The 27,201-nt window shown below is 49.0% G+C and overlaps 1 protein-coding gene across 1 annotated transcript in view; it reads right to left on the reverse strand.

Moving 5' to 3' along the window:
- The window catches only part of TMEM132C (transmembrane protein 132C), a 300,571-nt gene that overhangs the window by 95,355 nt on the left and 178,015 nt on the right, over positions 1-27,201 (reverse strand). Inside the window, exon 3 of the mRNA XM_077875245.1 lies at positions 10,274-10,420. Coding sequence (XP_077731371.1) covers positions 10,274-10,420 — 147 coding nt within the window. The remainder of the gene's footprint in view (positions 1-10,273; positions 10,421-27,201) is intronic.

Below are 27,201 nucleotides of genomic sequence, written 5' to 3' on the forward strand. Positions count from 1 at the left end.
AGCTAGGAATATTCAACCCACAGGTGCTGCCGGCTACCACTGCTCCTCTGCACCCGTCTGTGCTGTCCCTTATACACTAGGGTGCCCTGAGGGTGGGAGCAAAGCCCAGAGCCAGCCAGCTACTGAAAGTCTGAGAAGACAATGAGCCAAGAGGATCAGCAGGGGGACGAGGAGGAAGATGAGCAGATGGAGCCCCAGTGGAATGTTGGGGATGAAGTCCCAGCCAATGGGTTAGTGTGGCTCCATGACTGACGTGTGTCACCAAGGAAAGAGTGCTGTGCCTTGTCACGATTACAATGCAAGGAAGTGTAAACACGTCAGGAAGAACTTACAGAAGCTTCACTCCATGGGGAATACAAGAACCAACAGTCTCTGTGGGCACGCACCATAGACCAGCATCTTTAATACCCACAAGTTCTCCATGACAAAGGTACTGCTGTTATTTATCAGTATTATTATTACTTATTTATTACAATTTCTTTGGGTCCCAGGTAGAAGAGTTGAGACTAGAATCCAAGTTGCCTGCCTGGCTCCAGAGGCCATGCTGTTCTTTGTGGCACCATTTTGCTTCATGGGATGCTTGATGATGGAGGCGTTGCCACCTGTTTGGGTTCAAGGGCCATGGCATGAGGGCCACAGCCTCCCCTTAAAGTACATTACTGGTCTGGCAAGAGCTCAAGAGACCCCTTAATGTGCCCCAGTACGTCATCCCAGGACAGATGCCGAGATCTATTCACTTGGTACATTTTCATTTTGGACAGGGGACCGCAGGTCAGCCTGTGGTGGAAGGAAAAAAACAGAAACCCTCCCAAAAGCCTTCACTGAGGCTCCAGGGCATAATGCCAAGTAATAAGCGTGGGGTGAGACAACCAGCCCTGCCACATGTCTGCACTCGGGCATGTCTTCCTGTCACTGGGAGGTGCAGGATGAGACAGAGCAGGGTTTAAGTGGCCCTGAGAAGCTGTGGGAGGTCACAGCAGTGCGACCTTTCTAGGTGCTCTGGGTTCTAGTTTTAAGTTGCTATGCCATAAACCTCCCTCCAAACTTGGCAGCCCAAAATGATCATTTTACTGTCTCTGTAATCCAAGAATTCCAGAAGGGCTGGGCTGGATGGCCGGCCAGATGCCACTGTCTCCCTTGTCAGGGGCTCCTTGGGGGTGTCTCCAGGTGGAATGACTGGTGGCTTCAGGGCAATGGGGCTGCTTGTCTGCTGGCTCTCCAGGGTACACACCATCACGTGTGCTCACACTAAGCCAGTCACAAAAGCCTATCTATTTTCAAGGGGAAGGACAAAGGCTCCACCTTGTAATGGGTGAGTAGTGCCATCCAGAAGTACACACAGGTGAGGACGTTGAGAATTTGTCCGTTGCAAACATTTTTGGAAAACACAACCTCTCATACACGGGGTCATCATCTGGAAACTGAGTGTATCCCACGTTCCCTGTGTGGGATCTGGGGAGGCAGGTGGCGGAGTGCCCAATGTGTCCAACGTTGTGAAGGCTCATCCAGGTACCAGGGGTTGAACTCCCAGGGTCTGCTCTTTCTCTATAGAAGCTGATTTCCTTGGAGGAAAGCTGGCAGCTTCCTCCACGGTAGGCAGGCTTGATGTGATGAAACGCCATGAACCACCATGGATGCTGGACGCATAAGACACACCATGCCATGGAGGAACCCCACGGCCGTTGCAGACATCAGATCAATGTTTGATGCCATCTGGTCTCCAGGAAAATCTCTTCTCTCAGGCTTCTCAAAGCTTCTTCTCTACCTGTTCTCCCACCCACAGGAGCTTCTAAGCAAATTCTCTTGGGAGAGTTTAGTGTCTAAAAATGCCAGAAAATACCAATAACCTCAATCATTTTGAGCTTTAGCCTTTGGCACAACAAGCTGAGCATGGAGAGAAGGGAATGTGTTAAGGAGAACACACACAATGTGCACATCAAGAAAGTCTCCTGCCACAGGTGCTGACATGAGCCCACTGAGCATATAGAGGACTGCATGGGGACACCTCCAACCTCTTCCTTTGGGGACCTGGAGTGCACGCCTATGCCATCGACTGGAGATTTTCACTTGTTGGAAATGTGCCCGGCGTATTTTCTGTGGTATCTTCAAATCTCTCTTAAGGAGAAGACTCGGTCTGGGCAATTTCCTTCAGGGAAAAGCAGATTATCTTGCTGTACTATTCCCCTAAGTTCTGCCCAAACTGTTTACATGAAGCAGCTATGACAACATTCATATTCCAGAATTCTCCACAAAACAAACAGCCGAGCACAGTTACAGACATAAGGTCTGCAATGGAGACGATGTACATGAATACCAATGGGCATTTTATTCACCATTTTCTGTGATTTTTGCATTTGGAAAAGCCTCCCTCCTTTTATTAACTGCCTGATTTACTTGTCTTTCCTGCAGCCGAGCCAAAGCCTGACGGGCTTGGGGGCTGCTGGAGTGCTGCTGGTTCCAAGGAGCGAGGAGAGCAGGGTGGGCGTCAATTGGTGGTCCAGGGAAGTGCACGGACCCAGAGAGCGTCTCCAGTCTAGGCCAGCTGGAGCACGCCAGCTGACCTGCCACCCCACCACACAGGAGCTAGGCGACAAGGGGAGCAGTAATGGGGGGGGGACACCAGACCCCAGGCCCAGGCAGGTTCCCAGGTAGGGCTGCCCCTTAAGAGAGTCGAGGGTAAAAGAAAATGAGGAACCAGAGGACAGGCGTGTGTTTGCAAATATGCTGGAAACACAGGGGGTCAATGCACCTTTATCTGTTCAGGAGGGACTGTGTGGGGTAAACAGGGGACACTGAGTCTTGCAAAAGGGCTGGCCTCACTTCTAAGTCCCTCTAAAGGAGGCTTTCTATCTAGGCCTGGATGGCTATTTTGCTGCAGACTTTATACCTTGAGGATACAACCAACCCCCTACAGATCACAGGTGTGATCTCATCCAAAGTGGAGCGTGTGATGGGCTCACATTGGCCACTACTACACACGATTCACTCGCTAGTGAACCACGTTCCTCAACAATATTCCTGTTTCAGGATCTGCACAGTGATTTTACAAATCTGAGCAAATGTTTAAAAATTGGGAGATTTCACATGACAGTCTGGATTTTCAGCTTTTCTAGATAAATCTGGAGATTTTGCAACAGGGAGCTGCATTCCTACCAGGAAGGCTCCAGAAGGAGGAGGGCGGGCCCTGCAGGCAGGTGCACTTCATCCTGTTTTCCATCCACCCCTGCCAGCACGCAGGGCTCAGGCCCTCCATCCACCTGCCTGGCCCTCAATCCACCTGGCTGGCTGCGCCCCTGGTGAAGTGGTCTGGCTTCCACACAGACATCCCTCCCGAGCTCTCCCATGTGGCCATCCTCTCTGCTTATAGCCGGTGGGCTGAGCACCCAATCTGTAGCTTAGATCTGCAAGTCTCTAGGGGACGCTCCCATCGCCCAGGAAGTGAGGGGCACCGGGAGAGGCCATAGGGGCATAAAGATGTGCATTGCTGGTTTATTTCTGTGAAAAAGTTAGTAACTATGATGCCCTGTGGTAGCAGACTCTCTAAATAAAGATTCATCCACTTAATAAGTTATTAACCAGCCACATAACTAAATTTGGGGCAGGTGTTTGGCAACATCACTTTATAAATGGAGACATGTCACAGGCTGGTCCCACCTGTATAAAAATACTTACATGCACAATAATGGTTACAGTTAACATAAGGTGTGGAATACAGGTCCACAAAATGGGTTTTTGAATATGTTTTTCTGAAGCTAAAAGTGACATACAGGCATTAAAGAAAAGGTTAATAACAAGATAAAGAAGCAAGATAAAGTCTCAGTTTGAAGCTAGTGCCTCTTTTTCCTCTCCCCTTCCAGCCCCTGAGCAGGTGCACAGACTTCGCTGACACTGACAACAAGGTTTGTAAGTTCCAATTGTAGCTCTTTACGCGCACCTTTAATTCATGCAACAGATTCGAGCATTTTCCATTTATTTATAGACGTGAAAGTTATTTTATTTTTTATTTATTTTATTTATTTTTATTTTTTTAAATTTTTATTTATTTATGATAGTCACACACAGAGAGAGAGAGAGAGACAGAGACATAGGCAGAAGGAGAAGCAGGCTCCATGCACCGGGAGCCGACGTGGGACTCGATCCCGGGTCTCCAGGATCGCGCCCTGGGCCAAAGGCAGGCGCTAAACCGCTGCGCCACCCAGGGACCCCAAGTTATTTTAAAAGAAAACTTTTTTTATCATCAGCACAAATATACAGTCAGATGCTTCCTCCCTTTGCCCTCCTGTCTTTTCTTCACCTGCCCAGTGGCCTGCCAAATGGAGTGCTTGAGAGAAACCATGGAAAAGATGTACTGAAATCGTGTATACAAAGCACTCTGTAAAATGCCAAGCACTATATAGAGTATTACTACTATTGACATTTTTATTTTTAAGATAATTATGTTTGCCTCCTGGAAGAGATTCTAAAAGCAATATTTTAATAACAAAGCCCAATAGAAAAATTTTAAAATTTTTGCCCCAGTGAATGGATTTTAATGAAGGTGGTCTGTAACCACCAGCACAGTGTGCGAGGCTCCGTGGAGAGTCATTTAGGTGGCATGTCTGGAGCCCCCACTTCCAGGGCGCCAGCCTCCGTCACAGCCACCGCGGCTGCATCCCCAACACGGAGCCCACTGCTCACTTAACAGCACATCCACAGTTCAAAGACACACGGACTCTTTGGCACCAGCCCAGGTTGGCTGGACCCTCCCTCCAGGTGGGGGTCACCTCCTGGGCTGCCTGGGGTTCTTGCTCGGGCGAGCTCCAGCTGCTCATACCCAGGTTTGAGGAAGGATTCCACGTGGGGAGGGAGATAAAATGCCAAGGCAGGAGAGGCTCCCTCTGGAGTGAACACCGATGGCACCTCCGAGTGCACCCCAGTATTGCAACTGGCCAGCCACATCCTGCATCCTCTTCCCGTGGACACAGAGGCATTTGCTGTCTGCTTGATTCCCTTAGACTCATGGCCGTGTGTGTGTGTGTGTGTGTGTGTGTGTGTGTGTGTGTTGTGGGGTGTCTGGACAGAACATTAATTGCTCCATTGGCTTGACACCCTGTGAGTATGAAGTACGATCTGGTAGGTTGTTAGCTGAGTTTGCATGATTGCCGGGATGCTCCGATGCTAAAATATTCATCTAGGGGTTAGAGACTAAGTGCAACATGACTGTATGGAAAGTTGCCAACTCTTCTTGGATCTGAGGGTTTACGGACGAGGGGTTGCAGGATGTGAAGCCTGGAAGTTCTAGACTCCGGGGACAAAGTGCTCCATTAACAGGAAGGCCTTCCTAACAAACTCTTCCTCCCAACTATACACGTAGGAGGCCATTCCATCAGGGAAGGAAGCAGGGACTGTTATGTTGCTGAGAATCTCAGGTTGGGTTTGTTAGCAGCAGACCTGGAGCCGTCGGTCCACTTGTAAGTGATTCTACAAGACATGGGATGGGGACGAGGGAAGCAGTTCACATAAGGGACAGGATGTGATCAGAGAGGGTGCCAGCCTCCCTGGATCCCTGGGGAGCTCTGCAGCGTCCATCACAATTGACAGTTGTCTGGGAGGAGAGGAGGTGAGTTTTTATGCTCTGCACCCCTCCGTCATGTGCAAGGACTGCCCCCCCACCCCGAAAATGTTAACTCTCAGGCTTTCCTAACAGTCTGGAGAGTGGGTGAGAGTGCCCAGGAGCCCAGGGCAGGGCTCCAAAGGACACAGGTGCAGGGTGTTAGGGCAAGGCCTGCTGCTAGGCACTGGCTGGGTCCCCCCACTCTGGAATTCATCTCGTGAAGCCCTCATGCCTAATGTGGCAGTGCTCAGAGAGTGGACCATTAGGGAAATAATTAAGGTTAAGTGTGGCCATAAGGGTGGGGTCCAAATCTGATAGGGCCAGGGTCCTTATAAGAAGAGCCATCAGAGCTTGCTCTCTCTCTCTCCCTCCCTCCCCCCCCCCCAGGGTACACACAGGAAAGGCCATGTGTGGACACAGCAGGAAGGCCAAGAAGTGAGAGGTCCCCTCCAAAACCAACCCTAAAGGATCTTGATCTTGGACTTCGAGCTCAAGAACTAGGAGAGAATAAACATTCATTCTTTAGCCCCCATCGGTGGCATTTTGTTAGAGCCGCCAGAGCAGACTACCAGCCCACGCAGGAACACAGAAGCAGTATGGGGGCCTGAAGTGGGACCCAGGGGGCAATGTGCACCACACTGGGCGATTCATGGCACAAATTCCCATTACGACAGGAATATGCATGAATGACGCCCGGTCCTAATCACCGAGGATCATCTTATAAAATAATTCTTATAATTATATGCTTATTGTAATGCATGTTAGGACCTAGCAGAGGTACTTGGCCTGTATACTTTCAAGAATATTATCACTAAAGATACAGGTGAATTTAAAATACCCAGAGCAATTTAAAGTTGATTCAGATTAGACTTTTAAGCGATGCAAGCATCCATGACGAGGTGTGACTGTGGGCAGGGGCCACTGGGGTTTCCCACTTTCCAAGCTGACACCACAGTGTCCCCAACAACATCCCTTGGATAAATTGCTCTTCGGATGGAACAAGCCAGGATCATCATTTGTGAGTGCATTGAACAAAGCTCACCAATCCAGGCAGGAACCTAAAACTTCCCTCCGAATCAACTAGGCTTAAGTTAAATGAGGAAGGCAAGTCCATCTGAAGAGGAGGACAGGGGATGTCCTGCTCAGGGAAGGCCAGGTAAAGCCACCAGTGTGGGATCCATATCCCTGTCTTTCATGGCCCAGCCCCCTTCCTGGAAGAACTTCAGCAAGTCCTTTCTCTGCCACCTGCAGCCAGGGCACACCTGCGCTCTTCTCTGCGTGAGGGACCTGATTTCAGGGCCTGTGGGGCCTCTGTCTGTGCCTGCAAGGCTGTCATTCTCTGTTCCTGCATATTCTATTCCTTCCCCTGCCCCCTTTGAGGCAGAGTTCACAGGTATCACTATGGAAAGCCCTCCATAGCCCGGGATTGCCGTCAGGCTCACAGAGGCTAAGCAGGGCTCCTAGGGACCCCCACCGCCTGGCAGCCAACCTTGTGTCCTCTCCTCCTCTGAGAAAGGCCCAGACTTGCTTCTAATGAGCAGAATACAGCAAAAGTGTGTGGATGTCACTTGTGAGATTATATAATAAAATACTCTGACTTCCATTTGCTGGCACTTCCTTTCTCCCTGGACCTTCTCACAGGCTTGATCTGATGGAGGAAGACACCTGGAAAGGAACAAGAAGCCGAGGCCCTCAGTCCTGTAGCCCTCGAGGACCTGAATCCCGCACATGACCACATAAGCCTGGGAGTGGGTTGGCTCTGCTGAGCCTTCGGATGAGACCACAGGTCCTGGTGGAGGATATGCTGACTGCCTTTTAGTGACAGACCCTCAGGAAGGGGTCCCAGTGAGGATGTGCCTACATCCCTCACCCAAGGAAACATGAGATAATAAACAAGTTCTGAACTCGTAAGCTTTGGGGTACTTTGTCACACAGCTGTAGGAAACAAGAGTGCTTGGCTCTACAGGCAGTGGGGAGTAGCCCTCTTTCCCCAGGGGGACTTGCATCATCCATGTCAATGAACACCCTTGAGTTGGGGTCCTTCTGGTCCCAGGTCTCCACCTCATTCAGGTTCCTTGATGGGGGGTGGCCTAGATCTGACTCAGTTTTCAGGGGACATCTGCTGGGCATAGCACACAGCACCTCCCATGGATACCAACCAAGGCTTTCCGCAGAGCGTGGCGAGGAAGGCAGTGAGCATGAACACCCATCCATCAGCGAAGTGCTGGTAAACAGGCTTTCCAGAAAAAAAAGAAAAAAAAAAAACCCAGCAGCTCACCTCCCAGCAAACACACCTGGCCCAGAGCAGACCTCTCAGAAGACTCAGCACATAGAGGATTGCCTCCAGGACCCTCAAGAACGAGCCACCACAGGGCTTCCTCCCTCACTTTGAGACTCCTCCTGACTGTGTCATGAAGGATGACTTACATGCACAGCTTCACTGTCTGTTAATGAATACCTTCATTTTTATTTGTCTAATCAACACCAGTATTATGGGCTAGTCAGACTTTATGTGCATTTGGTTCAGGAGATTTAATTGTGCCTCTGGTCTTCTGCTTATACCCAGAGGACCCTGGCATGCATTTCTTTCTGGTTACTTCTTCACAAGTCGAAACATTTGGACACACGACCCTCACCCCACATGTGGTACTAACAGTCCTTCTTGGGGTGATCAGGGGAAAGGTTGGTGTTTGAACCAGGGAGCTGCTCGGGCGGCCAGATGTTTTCCCTGGCGACCCATGAAAGGAAGGACCGCAGAGAGGGTTTACGATCAAAGAACTGGGTGTTTCTAAACAAAGTGGAGAATTGGCAGAATTTTCCTTGGCAGGCTTGTAGCATTTGTTGAAGAAAATGTGTCCAATGATGGGCTGCTTTTCCCTTTAGGGTCACTCCCATCAAGAAAATACACAAACAGAACGTGCCAAGAGCCCTAAAAATGATCAAACTTTTCAATTCTGGAGAAGCCACTTCAAGTGAAAAGAGAAGTAGATAAAGCTTGATGTGAAAGGTGGTTTACTGCCGCATTGTTTTTCATAAGAATAAAAGTCAAGAACAACTGCAATGTCTAAAGTCACGGGTATGGTTATTTAAGTAACGTTAAATCTATATGATGGAATATCACGAGGCCGTTTAATGTGTTTTTGGGGACAATTTAACGTCAAGAGAAAATGTTTTCAGTAGAAGTGAAAGCATCTTAAAATCCATGTATAGATTACAATACCGGATTTATAAGATAAATAAACCGACTACGCATTTACTGCAGGTATAAAACACGGGAAGGGAATGAACCAGCACGTTAGCTGTGGGTTATCCTTGGGAGGCAGAACAGCGAAATATTATTTAGCTCTTTTCCCTCGCATAACTGTGCTTTACAAATACTCTAAAGCAAGTATGTGTTGTTTTATACACAGCAAACAATTACTTTAAATAATAATCCAGTTCTCTGTGTAGAATCTCGCATAGCACATCCTTATGTACCGTTGTCATGGGCCGTCACCCCATCTTGAAATCCCTCCTCACTGAAGACTGGCTCTAATCCTGCACGACTCTGACACCAGCTCCGATGTGTGCATTTCCCTGCACCACCAAGCAGCGCTCCGACACCAGCTGGTGCCCTCCAATTCCACGTGATCCTGACTCGGTCCACCCGGAGATGACATCGGATCCCCAGGTAGGGGCTCCATCCCACGGGACTTCCCCCTCACCCCCCACCGCCCCCTGCAGGTGCCAGTGGCAGGTCCAGGCTGTCACCTGAGCTTCTGACCCACCCGCTATAAACTCGAGGTTCCCCTGACTGCCTCCTTGGGTTTGATTAGTTTGTGACAGCAGCTGGCAGGACTCAGAGAAACCTTCCCTTACTAGGTTAAAGGACATAACTCAGGAGCAGCCAGATGGAGGAGACGCACAGGGCGGACATCTTCACGTCCTTTCTCGGTGCCGCTCGCCCTGAATCCCCATGGGCTCACCTACCTGCGAGCTCTCCGAGACCTATTCTTTCAGGTTTTTCTGGAGGCCTCATTACAGGCTTAAAACTAATTAAATCCCTGACCATTGGGAACTGAAGTCCATCTCCAGCCCCTCTGCCCTCCCAGGAGATGTTGGGGGTGGGGTTGGGGTGACCCAGGTTGGGGTGACCCAGGTTGGGGTGACCCAACCCCAGGTGGGGTTGGGGTGACCCAGCTTTCCAAAAGTCACATCATTAACATAAGAAAAGTCACCTTTATTGCTCTTATCACTCATTTACAAAATTCTGAGGGTTTTAGGAGCTCTGTTCCAGGAACAGGGATGAAGACCAAATGCCTATTTCTTATCATAAAGCACAACATCACACCCTCAAGGAATGAGTGCCTGGAAGAAAGCAGCCTCTGATAATCTAGAGAGGGCAAGGGCAGGTAACACAGCCCAGGGACTTGAGCTCACGTGCAGAGAATGCATGAGGCCCGGGAGGCAGAGCAAACCATGCCAGCCTGCCTCTGCCCCAAAGCCCAAACAACAGACTCAGGACCAGAGCCGCGCCTGCCCCGCCTGGAGCTGCCAGATGGTCCTGCCAGCTGATGTAAGTGCCTCCAGGTTCCCAGGCCCAAGGGTTAATAGCTCTGCTAAGCAGCAGTTAAATGTGAGTGTAAGGCCAGCCTTACAGGTGGTGACCCGGTCACTGGACTCTGCGTCCCCTGTGCTTACCTGTTACGTGTGCTGGACCCCAGGCGCTGGCACAGCACGGTGGTGGTAGCATGCTTTCCGCCATTCCCCATCTCCTGTTTGACATCCCACTGCCGGGGCTCGCTGGTCTGAGTGCCCAGGATGTTCACCCCCTTCTTCACCTTGGCTCTGCGGATATGAAGACAGGCAAGAGAGAGCCACAGCATTAAAGACCTGGCTTCTGCAGATGTGCCCAAGCTCCACTACGCTGCAGGCGACCACCCCTTGTCCAACTGTCCACATTTTCGTGGCCCATGTGGAGATGGATGGAGGGCACCAGAGGGTGGTGATGCAGGGGTGAACAGATGGAGTAGAAGGGGGAGGACCCCAGACTCCAGAGCTATGGATCTTGCTATCCAGATCTGAGGGGAAGTGTCCCTGGACAGACCCTAAACCGAGAAGTAGCCCCATTAAGTGTTCAAGGGGAGCATCCTCTTGCCTTGGCACATCATTGTCACTCCTGGTGTGGGGTAGTGTCCTGCAGGGGGCATGTGGCAATGTCTAGAGACATTTCTCCTTGTTACCACTGGGTCAGGGAGTGGGAAGCCCAGGACGCAGTTAAACATCCTACAGTGCCCCGCGCAGGCTCCCACAACACAGGCTCATTAGTCAGGGGATGTGGAGTGTGGCTGAGCTGGGACCCCCGTGCCCCAAGGCTTATGCTCTGGTTTCGCCACTTTGTCGCTGTGTGGCTCTGGGCCAACCTCTCTGTGCCACAAGTTCCCCTCTGTAATGGATCCGCTAATAAAGCTGAATGATGAATTCATACAGAGAAAGAGATTAAAGTAGCGTGAGGCATACAGCAAGCACTTAATAAGCACTTAGCACTTAGTGCTTAGCACTTAATAAGCACTTAGTTATTGCTCCATGACTTCATCCTGCTCTGGGTGACTGCTGGGCCTCCTTGGGGCAGGCACCGACCAAAGTGCACTATGTCAGGACTTGGAGAAAAGAAAGCTCTTCTCCAGGGCCCACCTTCTGGTGGGGGCTCAGCCTCCGAGAGCCTCAGTGTTCTCAGCAATGGACCCGAGAGAAGAGCAGTAGATGGACCACAACACCCACCTGTCCTGTCCCCCAAATCCCGCTCATAGGAGAACAGAAGCCCCATTTGTAAAGATGAGGTGGGGAGGGACTTGCACGGCTGCCATGGATTCTTTTTTTTTTCTTTTTTCTATTTAAATTCAATTTGCCAACATATAGTATAACACGCGGTGCACATCCAATCAAGTGCCCCCCTCAGTGCCCGTCACCCAGTCACCCCAACCCCCCGCCCACCTGCCCTTCCACTACCCTTTGTGTGTTTCCCAGAGTTAGGAGTCTCTCATGGTTTGTCTCCCTCTCTAATTTTTCCCATTCAGTTCCCCTCCTTTCCCTTATATAATCCCTTTCACTATTTCTTACATTTCCCACATGAGTGAAACCATATGATTGTTCTTGCCACGGATTCTGAAACCCGATAGAAGGTGCGGGCAGGGGTACGCGGGAGCAAGCCTTCCACACGCAGCCCCCATGGTCAGTGGGAAAAGCCAGAACCAGCAGGGCTTATGCCACAGTCACCCGCCCCAGGGATCGGGGGTCTCAGTCCCCACGCAAGAGTGGATGAAGATCAATAAGGAAGATTCTCTGTTTATGAAGCAGCTAGATGCATATATTGTTCCCCTTCCCACCCAACAGGGTGAGTGCAGAACCCCTCGCCGGGGCTGTGAGATCCCTGGGGAATTGAGAATGGGATTGCCATGCTGTCAGGAGAGTGACCATGTGACCCTATGCATAAAGATCATTGAGATTCCCAGCCTCCATCCCCAAAGCTGGGCCCTCGCTCCCCTGGGAAAAATGCGACATTCAGGCGGACATTGGGGCTTCTCCAAACAGCCAGCCAGGGCGCCTGGGCTCAGAGCTTCCCATGGTGGTTTAGTCCCTCATTCACTTTCAGGTGCCAGGCACCAAGAAAAGTCTCCACATTATTCCAGAGACCAAAAGAAGCAAACAGAAAAGAAAAGCAACCTGTAGGAAATAGAGCCAATGCAGGAAAGACCATAATTTTAAAACTCACACTGTCACCCACGATCATGGAGAGATCAGAGAACATGCCATACTCGTGAAACAAAAACAGGATGTCATTAAATTAAAATAAATAAATAAATCTGAAATAAAAAAAAGCACTCAGAAAAAACAAACAAACAAACAAGTGCTTGGAAATTAAAAATGTCGTAGCAGAAATGGAAGGTCAGTAGACTGACTGATGGAGAGAGGAAATTTATCCCAGGTAGCAAAAAAAAAAAAAAAAGAAATAGAAATAGAGAAGATGAACAGAAAAGGCTATTTTGAGGTTCAATATTTGAATAACAGAAAAAATAAAAGAAAAAAAAACAATAATCAGTGAAGTCATTCAAGAAATTTCCCCAAAGTAGAGGCCCTGAGTTTCCAGGCTGGATGGGTCCCCTTGGTGATGAGCACAGTGAGTGGGGACAGACCCGCACCCAGGCATAGGACACAGTTCGGGCTACAGAGGAGTGGATTCAACAGTCCTCCAGAGAGCGGGAAAGGTCAGGGATGAGCGTGGATTTGGAACTCACAGCAGCCGCTGTGGGATCAATGGGGATGTGATTCCCAACCTAGCCCTCTACACCAGCTGGATTATGAAGAATGTTTCTGGATGTGCAAACTCTCCAAAAATCCAGCATCCTACGGCCTGAAGATGTGCTCCATCAAGAGAGGGAGTAACCCAGAAAGGCATCTGATGTCAGAGGCACAGGAAGAGGATCCCACACACAAGCAGAGGGAGGGTGGCTAAAGGGACAGCCCCCCTGGCTCCCCACCCCCCGACCCCCCGCCGTGAGCAGTTAAGTCTGGTAGCCAAGCCCTCCAGAAACAGGCATTCTCCTAAGGAATTTGAGCAAAACAAATGCTCTGATCTAGGAGATCTAGACAGTCAGCCAAGAGCCTGGGAATATACAAGAGCTCAATAAACAGAAAACAAAGGAAAAGAATAAAACCAAGTCAGTTTTTAATCCTGAAGATAAGAAATCATCACTCAAAAGAGCCAACATGATCATAATTTCATACTTGGTTTTACGGCGATGAGCACCCATGCTTATATTATTTTAAACACTGAATATCAATCTAGACGAAATATGATTCTTATATTGGAAGGATGGCGATATAGAAAGGAATGCCCTTATGGGGGGCAATATTTTGTCCTTTGTCGTGGAAAATTTATAGATATTGCCCAGAACAAACTCCAAAAGAAGGGTGGTGTATCCACATCTCTATGCCAGTCTGCAATATGGACATGAATTCCATATAAGGTAAGAATCTTGCCTCTGGAAGGAAAGAGAATCCTGCAGGATTTTTTTCCAAATCACTTTTCACTTCCAAACAGTTTGAAAGTTTTGAGATTAAGAGGAAGTTGTAAAACCAACCAACGTACCCCCACCACCATGTTCTCATGAACCCTTGCCCCAACTCCCCCAGGGATCTCATCTCACTGACGTCAGGTGCAGACCTTGCTTAGATCTCACCTGTGCTCACGTGCAGGTTCTTCGTGGTGAGTAGTCATGGGAAGGACATCTCTCACGTAGATCTGAGTTACCCCCACCACACCCAGAATATGGAACCACACAGTAAAGGCCAGAACAGTCAGGCCCTGGCGAACACGCCATCTGTGCTCTGTCACCATTGCCTTGTCACTTGGAGAATGCTATATACAGTGTTTACCAACAAACGCTGCAGAACTCTTTGACTCCTTAGGATATACACAGAGTTTCAGCTTGGAAAATGACACACACACACATGCACCTACCCCTGCCCTACTCCCCGAGTGGAGGTCACAAATCATCATGAATAGATCAACACTGTCAAGCAAACCCGATGCCGGCAGTCACTGAGAGGGAACCAAAGGTTGACAAGCCCCATCTCCACTTTCAAAGTTAGGGTGTCCTACTCAGCATCATCCCCCAGAGCTGCAAGAGCTGCAAGAGCTTGTCAGCAGCAACAGGCACCTCTTCTTTGGAAACTTCTCCCAAGTCTTGTGTTAAAATGATGTGCCGCACACACGTGTCACCTTGGTGCAAGGAGACCAGGGCATACCTGAGGGATAGACATTATGGACACATCAGCACACAAAAGCCCCATTTGTCTCAAGACAGGGAAATCCACGCCCCATCAGTCTCTTACCAGGGACACCTTCTAACTTTACTACCCATAAGAAATGCCTCATGAAATGTGACTGCTTGAAATCCAGTTTTGCCACATTTGGATTTTGCTCAAGACTCCAGGTTTCACTGAAGCTACAAAGGGTCCTTTCCACTTAATAGCTTGCACAGATAGGAGGTCTCTTGCTGCCTGACACCGTGGCTGGTCTCATCTGTGTGTCAGGTGGGAGGAAGACACAGGGTTTAAAAGGCTGATTTTGTTAATTAGGCATTTTCTGTATGAGACCATTAGATGTCCCCTGGTACATCAAGGAACTGGCCGTTGCAGGAATCTGGGGTCCCCAGGGTAGAGTTTTGCAAAGAGAGCCAGTGTGGAGACGTGGTGGCATCAGAGGAGGCTCCATGAGGATGCCTGGCTTCGGGGCAAGGGGCCAGGAGCCAGCTGGCACGGGACAGGCCACTTCTGCTCAACATCTCAAAGGCTGGAGAAGGCGGTGGAGTGGATGCAGAAAAGCCGGCTTCGGGTCCAGCCTCTGCTGGTGATGAGCTCTGTGGCCTTGGGAAATCACTCCCTGGCCTCTGCTCCTCTCCAGCCTCTGTCTAGGGGGTGGTTTAGTTCAGCGGTCCCCAACCAAGGGTCTGCTGTTGCTGGGGTTGGAAGGTGACTCAGGATGCTCAGAGACAGCGCCGCCTAACCAGAGCAATGTCGGCAGCAGTGCTCCCCAGCAGGTGCTGCGCAGGGTGCCGAGCAGCATCAACACAGGGCGCGGCTGTGGGCCTGTCCTGGGGGTGCTTCCCAGCCGGTCTGGGTGCCCCAGAGCCGGCTCATGCTGCCTGCACACACGCCTCAGTCTTTTAGCATTCAACCCCAAACATGTCCCTCCCTCTTTTCAAAAGGTGCTTGACTCAAGTGTAATATAGGGATGATTAAAGAGAATCAATGTTGAGTACAAATTCTGAACACAGAAAGCCTAATTTCTGCCATCCAATTCATCTGTCTTGGGGTGAGCTGGAATCTCTACGTAAAATGCTCTCCTTAGAAGCTCTTCACGGCCACTGAACTTCTAGAAGCCACTGGTATGACTGCTGCTGGAATGAGCATCTGTGTGGCTTGAGGAGGGTTTAGGGGAGGGCTGGGTACCACTGATCTCTGGTCCTGTAAGGCTGAGTCGGCTGAACCTGATCTGCAGAATATGTAAAAGAGGAAAAAATATAAATAGTTGCTATTATGGGTGGACTTGCACTCCCGTCCGGATCCATATGCTGAACTCCTAGCCCAGCGCTTCAGAATGTGACCTCACAGACACAGAGGGAATCCAGCTCCAGGGCAGCTATGGGGTGGCCCAAACACAAGGACCGATGGCCTCATGTTCCTCGAAGAAGGGGCAGCTTGTAGATAGACACCATACAGGGAGAGTGCCAGGTCAGGATGACGCCAGCCATCTGCACGCCAAGGAGAGAGGACTCAGAAGGAACCTTGATTCTGGACCTCTGGTCCCCCAAACCATGAGACAACACGTCTGCCCTTTCAGCCATCACCTTGGCACTTTGCTATGGCAGCCCTAGCAAATGAATACAGTTGCCGACATTAAAATAAAATCAGAAGAGGGGAGCCTGGCTGGCTCCGCTGGTAAAGCGTGTGACTCTTGATCTTGGGGTTGTAGGTTCGAGCCCCACGTTGGGTACAGAGATTACTTAAAATAAAATGAAATAAAATGCTCCCATGTAAAATTCTGGATTTCTGCTTTTTAAGCCACCATGATGTTTAGGCATCCAGCAAACACTCACTGAATGTGGCACACGGTCCCATGTGACCAGTGCTGATCTTGGTGAGAAGAATCTAAGGAGCCCACAGTTCTTCCTCCGGAGAGCTCACATTCAGGTGGGAGAGACAAACAATAAACCAAAACATAAGCAAAATGCACAGCATGTCAGGTGCTGGCAAAGGTTACAGGTGAAAGTAAAGCTGCAGAGAGAATGAGGAGGGAGACAGGTGCAATTTTAAATGGGACAGCTGATGAGGGGAGAGGTGGGAGATGGTGAGGCCCACCCATGTGGACAATGGGGGAGCCCCCAGCCAGCAGGGAAAGTCTGCCGCAAGAGGCCTGTGACAGGCAGGGTCCAGAAGATGCCACCCACGATCCCTGTCCCTGATCCCTCAGCAACGAAACTAGGCCATGCTCCCAGGGCCTCACAGATGCAGACGGGAATGGAAGACCCAGATCAGCTGATCTCATGCTAGGGAGCACGCAGGTTGGCCAGACCTCCTCACCACAGCCCTGTGTAAGCTGACATTTCTCTGGCTGGCAGTGCAAGGGGCTACCAGAGAGGGTCCACGTGTGACTTGGTGCTGCCTGCGGCTGCTGCCCTTGAGAATGGAGAAGCCACGAGCCCAGGAATGGAGGTGCCTGTTAGACGCTGGACGTGGCCCCGACCCATCATCAAGGATGCAAGGTCCCCAGTCCTGCATCCACTGGAAGTGAGTTTAGCCAAACACCCCACAGGTCTTGGAGGAAGAGTCATCCCCAGAGCCTCCAGACCCAGCCAGGCTGACACCTGATTTCAGCCTCGGGAGACCCCAGCCCGGAATTTGGTTCATAGAGAATTTCAACCTAATAAACATCTGCTCTTTTAAGTTGTCAAATTTTTAGGAATCTGTTCTACATCCTGGAAAATGGCCCAGTATTGGAGAAGCAGCAATGAATCCAGGGCAGAAAACATGAGAATAGAAACCGCGGGGTGGGAGGTGGGACAGCGTCCCCCCTGGAAGCAGGAAGTGCACGTGCGCATGACTGGTCCACGTAGACTCAGCAGGCTTGCAATGCTGTTCATGAGTGTGTCCTTCCGGTTTGCTTTATTCACTGACATCAGGGGTTTTCGACTCAGGCTCTATTGATACTTTGAAATAGATACTACTTTGCTCAGGGGAGCAGTTCCGTGCATTATGGGATATTTGGCTGCGTCTACTCATGAAATGCCAGTAGCACCTTTCCTCAGTTGTGACAACCAGATGTGTCTCTAGACATTGCCAAATGCCTTTGTGTATGGGGGGAGGTTATCAAACCATCCTTGAGGGCAGCCCCGGTGGCCCAGTGGTTTAGCGTCTGCCTTTGGTCCAGGGCGTGATCCTGGAGTCCCAGGATTGAGTCCCACTTCAGGCTCCCTGCATGGAGCCTTCTTCTCCCTCTGCCTGTGTCTCTGCCTCTCTATCTCTGTCTTTCTTTCTCTGTGTCTGTCATGAATAAATAAATAAAATCTTTAAAAAAAATGCTTGGTTGAGAGCCAGTGATTTATATGACCCCTCTTGGCACAGAGCAGACCATCCCCACCCCAAGGCATGGACCAAGTGACCAAACTTCTACCCAAGAACCAGTGTATCTTCTAGATGCTCCACTGCTGGAATATTGCATTCATTCTTTCCGTGGAGACCCTCAGCAAAGAGGCAAACGTTGGAGGCTCACCACTCTCTGCCACAGAGTGGACATTTCCTATGTCTTTTACAACTGGCACTCAGAGCAGTCAGCAGCAGCATGCTTATCCAACAGCTGGCTACATGAATAATGCAGCAAGGGGAAAGTAAAGACCAAGCTGCCCAAACCACAGTGCCTTTGGGTAATGTACACAGAAGGGGCTCACCTGCACCTGATGTCTATGGACTCCTCCAAGGACTGAGTGGATGGAGAGGAAGGCAGAGAAATCTGGCTGTGATAAATGAACATCTCCAGACTTCATGGTCTCGGGTGCGTGCTTTCAGAGAGGGCTGCCTGGGACAAAGCTAAGAAGCAAGCAGCCTCTGAAACAGCCCGCCCCTGGACTGGCCCCTACAAGGAGATACCATGATGCAAGATGATGACATCCCTGAACAAGCAGGGGGGCAATGTCCCCCTGCACATAGCTGTGCCTTCAACAACCCCCACCTACCTGGCTGCGCACTGCAGGGGTACAGGCTCCTGCTATATACTCATGACGGCTTCTGCAGCTGACAACAGAGGGGATGGTGCTTGGCACGTAGTGCCTGCTGTGTATGAAGGCATAACACACTGATCGTTTGCCCCTCCACGAAATAACACTTGCACATTTATGTTCACGTCCATTCCACCCGGTAACATGCCAAGTCCCATGAAGCTAGATGTGTGGAGAGAAGAGGCTGGGTTTCCCGGTATTGCAAAAACAGTTAAAAGAAAACAAACATTAACCTGTGATCTGGGTCTCTATAGTGTCCTCTGTGCTGCTCTTACAATGTCATCAGGTTGGCATGGCTCCCCTGGGTATTGCGGGCTGGTGCTCACTGCAGGTTACGGGTCTGTGAGATCTCCACCTGGGTTTCCCCAAGCCTTCCCCTCAAATTGTTGACATATCCATACACTCTCTGTGACATCATTTATTATTTTTCCTTAAACAAGACACTTCTTTTTGCTTTAGCATAGTTTTTTCAAAAAGGAAGTGCATGTAACAACCAACCACAAAAGAAAAACAAAACTTTTTCAAAATGCACATTAAGATAAATACATGACAGTAAAATTTTTAAAAAGCCTGTTCATGAATTGCATAAAGTAACATCCCATACTACCAGTGTGCACAACACATTCAGGAAAGCATGGACATACACATAATTTTAAAATGCAGAGTTTTCCTTCATGCATGCAGCTTTGATACATGATCTTTCAGGACATGGAAGGAAGGGAAATCCAGAGGGCCCTGTGTCATGAAAGTATTGAAAATGCTTTTTCGGCATTTTGTTGTTATTAATGTGAGCTGGTTCCTATCTCTCTGTCTCCCACTGGGACCCCAGTGAAGACCATCATCCCATTCTACCAGTAACTCTCTGACCTGGGGCAGCAGAGCCCTGGGGGACAGTGGCCTTGTGTAGATGGATCCCAGCTTTCTGCCCACTGGCGGCATCCTCTTGAATCATTCCTAAATTTCCTATTGGGGCAGCTCTCTGTCTGTCTACAGGAATGGAGACCACAGGAAATGAGGGACAGACTGGTTTCAAGGAGGTGGAAAATGTTTCGGTGGCCACTGTTGCAACTCCTAAAAGAACCTGTGTGTTTGTGTCTGTGTGTATGTATGTGTGCATGTGTGCACCTGTGTGTGCATGTATGCTCCTATGCCTCTACACACAAACGTGCAGGTATGCACCTGTGTGCACGTACACGAACATGTGCTCCCATGCATCTGCATGTGTGCACGTGTGTGCATATATGTGTGCACACATGTGAATGTATGTGTGCTTTATGCCTCTACGTGAGTGTGCATGGATCTGTGTGCACACATGTGAATGTATGTGTGCACACGTGTGTGCACGGGCATGCATGTATGCATAACCACTGAAATCCAGCTCCTTCTCCATGTGTAGGACTCACTGCCCCTAACTGACGATGACCAGCAGTCATCACCGGTGCATCTGGAACAAGCATCCTCTCCTCTCAGGTCCAATAGGAAAGCGCAGCTGACAAATGTTTTCCCAGCTGAGTGGCTTGGGTTCATCTTCCATTCAGCTTATCAAACACTGACCCCTTTGGCCATTACCTCTTGCTGCCTCAAATCTGCCTTTGACGTTGGGTGCTAAATAAGATGTATCAGTAACTCCACAAATGTTGGAAGCGCAGCCCCGAGCTCGGGGAACACCGAGAGTTCTCAAGCATGTTGTTGTTTCACGTTCTATTCCTTCTCCTCCTCCTGCTGTTCCGGTCCCAGGAAAGGATAAACTGGGCACAAGGGATGTCCCTTCAAAAAATAGACACCAATGTTCTGCTTTCACAGGTTGGCTTCTAAAAACCCCTGGTTCCACCTCCTCATACCCACTGTTCCGGTGTGTCTGCAAAACTGCAGGCTGGTCATTAGGAACCAGTGGTGTGCTGGCAGTCACATCGCGGGGATTTTGCAAGTCGCTTGTTGACAACAGCTATCGTTCAAATATATGTCATACAAATTTACAAGGGAATAATCTATCACCTAGATAACAAAGATAACAAGTACTCAAAGCCCACCATTCCCTAATTATCCTACGCAGTATAGGAATTCCTGTGCTCTCAGAGCTGTGTCTACACGTTCCTGAGGGGGACACGCTTGGGCCATGCAAGGCTGCTCTACATGTCTTCCCAGTGCTATCACAATGGCAGCCTGAAACTGGCTGCAGTGAGAGGGTCTATGCCACATTCACTGGGGCACTCTACACACCAGGGGCTTCACCCCCCAGAGTGCCAGCTGTGAAACATTTGCCTGCACGCTACTGCTGGCTGCTGACTGGGCCAGCACTCCACAGGATGAACTACATTGTAAGTGTTCCCAGCGTCACACATGCAACAACTACTTATTCTCATCCAACCACGCTGCATGGGACAGGGTGGGACATACTGGTCTCTGCTTGGTAGCATGATGTGGGCGGCAGCTGCATCCCTGCATCAGGACAGCTCTACCTCCAAGGCTCCAGCTCGAAAGAATTCCCAGCCACTTGGTCCTTTCCCCACCCCTTAGGCCTAGGGGTGCAAAACGGGTCCCTGCATGCCTCCACCTGCCTATACCTCTATAAACCACTCCTTCAATTGCAAATGATTTTCTATTAACCCTGTAGTGTGCCTTTTGCCTGCTGCTGGCACCCCGATGGGTAAGCCATCGGGTCTTCCATCTGTGGCTTGTCAGTTCCCCATTACTTCCTCCTACTTGGTAATGTTCACTCCATCGTTCACAATGACAAAGAACCTCTACCTGTCCCTTTACAACAGCAGATCTCATTGTGTCTCCCCTGCTTCTCGGAGTTGGACTGCTCCAAGTCACCACAGAATCTGTATTGTAACAGATAACATACTCTTTCTTGGCATTTTAGTAACACACTTAGGGCTATCTCTTGAGTAAGTTTAGTGAACCATTATGGATTAAAATAATTCACCAGAACCCAAACAGAAGAACTATCATGACAAATGTCTCTTGGGCTAAAGAAAGTAGAATTTGGAGCATGAACTTTCTTTGGTAGTTGGCCATGATAGCACTTGCTCTACTCTAAGAAAAACTGGCATTGACTCAACTGTTTGGACTGAAAAATTTCAAGCGAATATAGACAGTATAACACGCACCCATTGGTCACTTTCAATGACTGTCAACATGGAGCCAACCTTCTTTGTCTATCCCCTTCAATGATTCCATGCTGAGATATTTCAAACCAAAGCCCAGATATCTTGCTGTTTCACTTGTCAATACCCAAAGATCTAACAAAATTAGTAATTTCCTAATGTAAAAACTTCCCTAATTATCTCAAAGATATTACTCGATATAATTAGTTTGTTCCCATCAGAACCCAAACAAGGCCAACGCATAACGTTCAGTTGTTATATTCTTAAGTCTCTTTTATTTTGCTAACAGTATCACTTTTCCGTTCACTCAGGCAGTTGATATATATATTTTTTAAAATACTAAGTCATCTGTCTTATAACATTCACGTGCTGTCTTATCTGGTTGTGTCTTTGCACTGCCAGCCGATCAGTCCCTCCACCCTTGTATGTTCTTTCAATCGGTTGTTGGAAGTGGAAAGGTGGTTACATACGCATCAAATGGTTTAGGCAGGACTACCTCAGGAGCCCTGCTCTGTGTTTCTTATTCTATCAAGTGTTGAGTCCAGATGGTGTCAGCATACACTAAAAGATCTTACGTGTGTATTTCTGGGAGGAGCAGTGCTGTCACAAATCAGTGTTAACCAGGGTGGGGCAAGATGAGATACACCTGTTACAAATGCTGGCTGGTCACCAGTTTGCCATGGCTTTGAGAAGAGGCAGATTTCTGGAAAGGCCAACATGTCAAGTGAACTTTTAGCTTTGAAATGAGAAGCCCTGCAGAGTCCCAGCAGTATAGGGCAAGTCTTCCTGAGACAGGGAATCTATCCTTACAGCCCTTTAAGCAAAGATCTTTCATGCTGTTCCATGGAGGGGTCCCACTGCCACCCTGCTATAAACTATGTGCCCCCAGCATCACTCGAAGCCAGGCTCCCAAGCAGAGGGTCTCAACCAAGGGAGACGTGGCGAAGTCTGGAGATGTTTCTGGCTGTCACAAATAAGAGATGATATAGCTGATGTCTAGGGGGTGGAGGTGGGAAAGGTGCTAACCATCCTACCATGCACAGGACAGCCACACGAATAAGGATGACCTGGCCTCAGCTCTCCGTGGTGACAGACTGAGAAACCCTGCCTTCAAGCCAAGCACCCAGCCAGCTGAGCAGTTCTGGCACATGGGAGACATCATAGTCTCACTGCCAGAATAGGTTGCGTGCACTCCTCCAAGACACTACGTGCATCTGTTGCTCTGAGATTACTGCGCTGTGATCCCACGTGTACAGACCGTAAAGAATTTTTATGATCTCACCTTATCAATTTTAGAGAGTATGCTGGCACAGGGCTAATTTAATTAGTGGGGAATAAACCATCAGGAAGATAGTTCATGCTGCAGGCCAGGAGAGATGCTCTGGGGGGACCACGGAGAGCGAGGACGCCAAGTCCCAGAGGTGGAACTCACCTGGATATGTCTGAATGCCCACCCACACAAAACCAAACCAAATTATTTCTGCTGCTTTAACTCACTAGAGTCTGTGGAGGCAGGGACAGAGCCATGCACTCAGTGCTCTGCTGTGTTTGTGAAAATATCCGGCAACAAACAGCTAACACTTACTACTAAAATTCCCAGTATCAGCCAGGCTGTCTGCAAAGTGTTTCCCATGTGTTACTTGAAAAACAAACAAAAACCCCTTCATATGTCACCAGGGATTGCAAATTGAAACAACAATGAGATGTCACTATCAGAATGGCCAAAATCCAAAACATGGACAACGCCAGATGCTGGTGAGGCTGTGAAGTAATGGGAATGCTCATTCCCTGCTCGGGGGGAGTGCAAAATGGTGCCACCACTCTGGAAGACGTTTGGAAGTTCCTTACAAAACTAAAACACTCTCTTACCATATGGTCCAGCAATCACACTCCTAGGTATTTCCCCAAAGGAGTCGAAATTTATATCTGCATAAAAACCTGCATACAGATGTTTATAGTAGCTTTATTCATAACTGCCAAAACTTGGAAGCAACCAAGATGTCCTTCAGTAGGTGGATGGATAACCTGGGATGTATCCAGACAACGGAATATTATTAAATGCTAAAATGCAGTGAGTGATCAAGCCATGAAAGAGGCGGAGGAACCTTAAATGCACATCACTAAGTGAAAGAAGCCCGTCTGAAGGGACTAACTACTGTGTGATTCCAACTAGGTGACATTTTGGAAAAGGCACTACTATGGAGACAGTAGAAAGATCAGCGGTTGCCAGGACTTAGGAAGAGGGAAGGATGGATAAGCAGAGCACAGAGGATTTTAAGGAGACTGAAAATAGTTTGTATGATACCATAATGATGGATATGTATCATGATACATTTCTTCAGACCCATGGAATGTGCGCCACCAAGAGTGACCCCTCAGGTAAACTGAGGACTCTGGATGATAATGATGTGTCAGTGCAGCTTTATCAGTTGTAACAGGTGTCCCACCCCCTGGGGATGCTGATCCTTGAGGAGGCTGTGCATGTGCAGGGGCAGGGGGCATATGGGAAATGCATGTACCTTCCTTTCAATTTTTTCATAAACCTAAACCGGCTCTAAAAAATTAAAGTCTTAAAACACAATAAAGACTTCCTAACCATTCCACTGAGTAGATTCTATGACTATGCTTCTTTTTAAACAGGTGAGAAAAAAGAGATACAGAAGCAAAGAAACTTGCTCAGGATCACACAGGGATGAAAGCCACAGACCGAGGATTTGATCTGAGCAGTCAGGCTCCTGAGTTAGAACAACCAGACTATCCTGTCCCTCAGTGAAGGGACTGGTGATCTGTTCAGAAAGTGTTGACTTGAAAACATGGTCCCCCAGGCCCTACCTTTCGCATTGAGGTGGGAAAGTCTTCTGGGAATCACACACACACACACACACACACACACACACCCCGCTCTTAACTTGATAGGCAACTACACTATACTTTAGTCAAGAACCAGTACGAAAGAACGCATTAATAATAAAAACCAAAAAGGGCAAAAGAGCCCAACCATCAAGTCTGTAATGGCTCCTTAAGTAACTTCTTGCAGGTAAGTGAAGTCTCCTTGAGGCTCGCTGGCCAGGCACAAAGGCACTTGGGCAGGAGGGGAGGCTGCAGCGCAGCTGGTCCATCAATATTTGATGAGGCTGACCTACTAACTCGCCCCTGCAGGAGCCCTGCATCTCTCCATAGCATCACTTTCCCCAGCAACGTGGTGCAAGCTCCGTCCTCATCGCCAGCTCAGGGTGGCACGGAACACTAAGGCTCCCACACTGGGGCAGCATCACCGAGTAGCCACTCTCTTGATGTCCTCCCAGTGCCTTGAGGGATTCATCTTTCTTTTGTTCTTACATGGGGTGCAATGTGGGACATGGCAGCCAGCCACTGAGGCTTTCCGATTCCTGCACAAGCTCATCCATATTCGCTTCTCTGCCATAGCAGAGGCTTTCTGGGGAAGGGGTGGGGGTGAGCGGGAGGACCCTCAGAGGGGGTAGAAGCTGCAATCTCTCCCTCCAGCTTTCCAGGAGGTCCAATGTGTAGCCAGGGGGATTGAAAGCATGAGCTTTGCGGTCTGCTGCCGTGGTTCGAATCCTGTCTCCAACACTTCCTTGACGCTTTCTACCCTTGTTCATTTATTCAAAGCCCTGCATGGTTGGTCGCCCAGGATCTCCCACTCACCTGCCTCTTTGACTTCATTTTGCAACGCTCACTCCCTACAATCCCACCCTGCCAGGCGCCTGGGGCTCCTCCCTCTGAGCTTTGTTCTTACTATTCCCTCCTCCCCCGTGCCCTTCCCTCAGACATGCACATGACTGGCTTTACTCACATGTCACCTTAGACACATCTTTACAGAATGGGACCTGCTCTATCTTCTCTCTTTATCCCACTTACTCATTGCCCATCCTCTTTATCATTGCCTGACATATATAATTGTTTACTTTTTGCTAATGTGACTTCTCCAGTGAAACATATGCTTCATCAGAGCAAGGACCTCACTACTTTGTTCACTGTTGTATTTCCAGAGTCTAGAATAATGCCTGGAACGTGACAGGTACTCAAGAATATTTATTGAACAATTTTAATAAATATTTACTTCTTGAGTGATTGCCCTAAGGCTGACATTGTACTTGGTTTCTGAAATACATAGATAAGACCCTAAGCCTCATGGCAGAGAGCTCATTTTGTGCAGTTCCATAGTCCGGGTGAGAGTCTGTTTTCTGTTCTCAGCCAAGTCGCTTGTGGAGGTTGGTGCCAGGAGGCCTTCCATCTTTGATTGTGAGCTTCCTAAAGGCAGGGCCATATTTGTGTGGTTCCCCTGGAATGGAGTCAAATACAGGCCCTGTTGATGCCCTCTGAGCCATGGACAGCCAGGGACCCCTCCCTGCTGCACGGCAGACATCCCAGCCGCCCTGCATGCTACAACAGGAGGCTTTCCCAAATCCCAGGGGGCTAACTGCACAGCTCAGCAAACCTAAGCTCTGTCTCATGCATTTGAGGCACTGTGAAGTTAAATCACTTACAGCTAACAAGGGGCAAGACAGCTGGGCTTCAGGAGCTATGTTCTTAATTCTTGCACTGCAAGGAATTGTATGTCTCTCGGGAGGACCCGGACAAAAGTCAAAGCATGCATTGACTGTCATCGACCGAAAGCGCGGTTTTGGTGTTATTGACTAGGAAGGTTTTGTGCTGCAAAAAAAAATTGGTATAAGGAATGCTTAAGAAAGAAAGATCTTTAACTGTCTCAAAGCACAGGGTGTATGGAGGTCAGCTCCCCTTGGGTTGATGTCTCCATGAGGTCCTGGGTTTTGTTTCATGGTTCCACAATAATTGCCAAAGGTGTTAGTGTCAAAGTCTTCAACTACCATCACAAGCAGGACACAGGGGGACCAAGGCATGTGAATGATGGCAAAAGGCTTTGTCTTTGGAAGACTCTGTCTCAGATACAGCAGAAGACTTATCTTTATATCTCATGGGCCAGAAGACCATCCCAGCTAGAATGGGAATTGGGAAAAGGACTAGCTGGAAAAAGAAAGTGGGCTCATAGGATCATGATTCACCCTGAGATTCAGCCTACCTTCCTGAGATTAAGGCACCTCCTCCTACAAGCTTGGCATGAGCAGACTCCTGGTAGCGGTGAAGGAGGGGCGACCACTCCTGGGCACTGAATCAGGCCCCTGGGGAGTCCGCCTCACCAATATCCCAGTGGGATCCTCCAAGTCAACCTACAACAATTGCCACCGTGGACAAACAGAAGGGAAGATTCGTCTTATCCTCCACTCCTCAAGGAAGGGCATTCCTGTGTCCGTGGGGTGCTTTGGGCAAGAGTCTCATGAGTAGTTGTGACAAATAGCATTTCTTGTCTGGGTGAGCAGGCAGTTGCGTTTATAACCTAAGCCCAGATATATGTAGAGACCAGATATGTCATCTATAGGGAATTCTGTTGCTGCCACGTGGGCCCTTTCTGTAAGAATACAAGAAAATGAGAGCAAGGAAACCCGCCTGCCCCAAAGCCTGCTTCAGAAGGAAGTTTCAGCCTGAAACCCCACCATGACTTTCCTAGCACAGAATCTTAATGATTAGGCTTTGTTTCTTCCCAATTCACAAATATTTCTCTGTAGCTTCATTTTGGATGAATTGTACCCTGTAGTTTGTCTCTGGCATTGGAATTACATTTTTGGTCAAGAAAAAGGTTGAA

This window comes from Canis aureus, chromosome 27 (assembly GCF_053574225.1).
Source record: "Canis aureus isolate CA01 chromosome 27, VMU_Caureus_v.1.0, whole genome shotgun sequence".
In the NCBI taxonomy this organism is placed as follows: domain Eukaryota; kingdom Metazoa; phylum Chordata; class Mammalia; order Carnivora; family Canidae; genus Canis; species Canis aureus.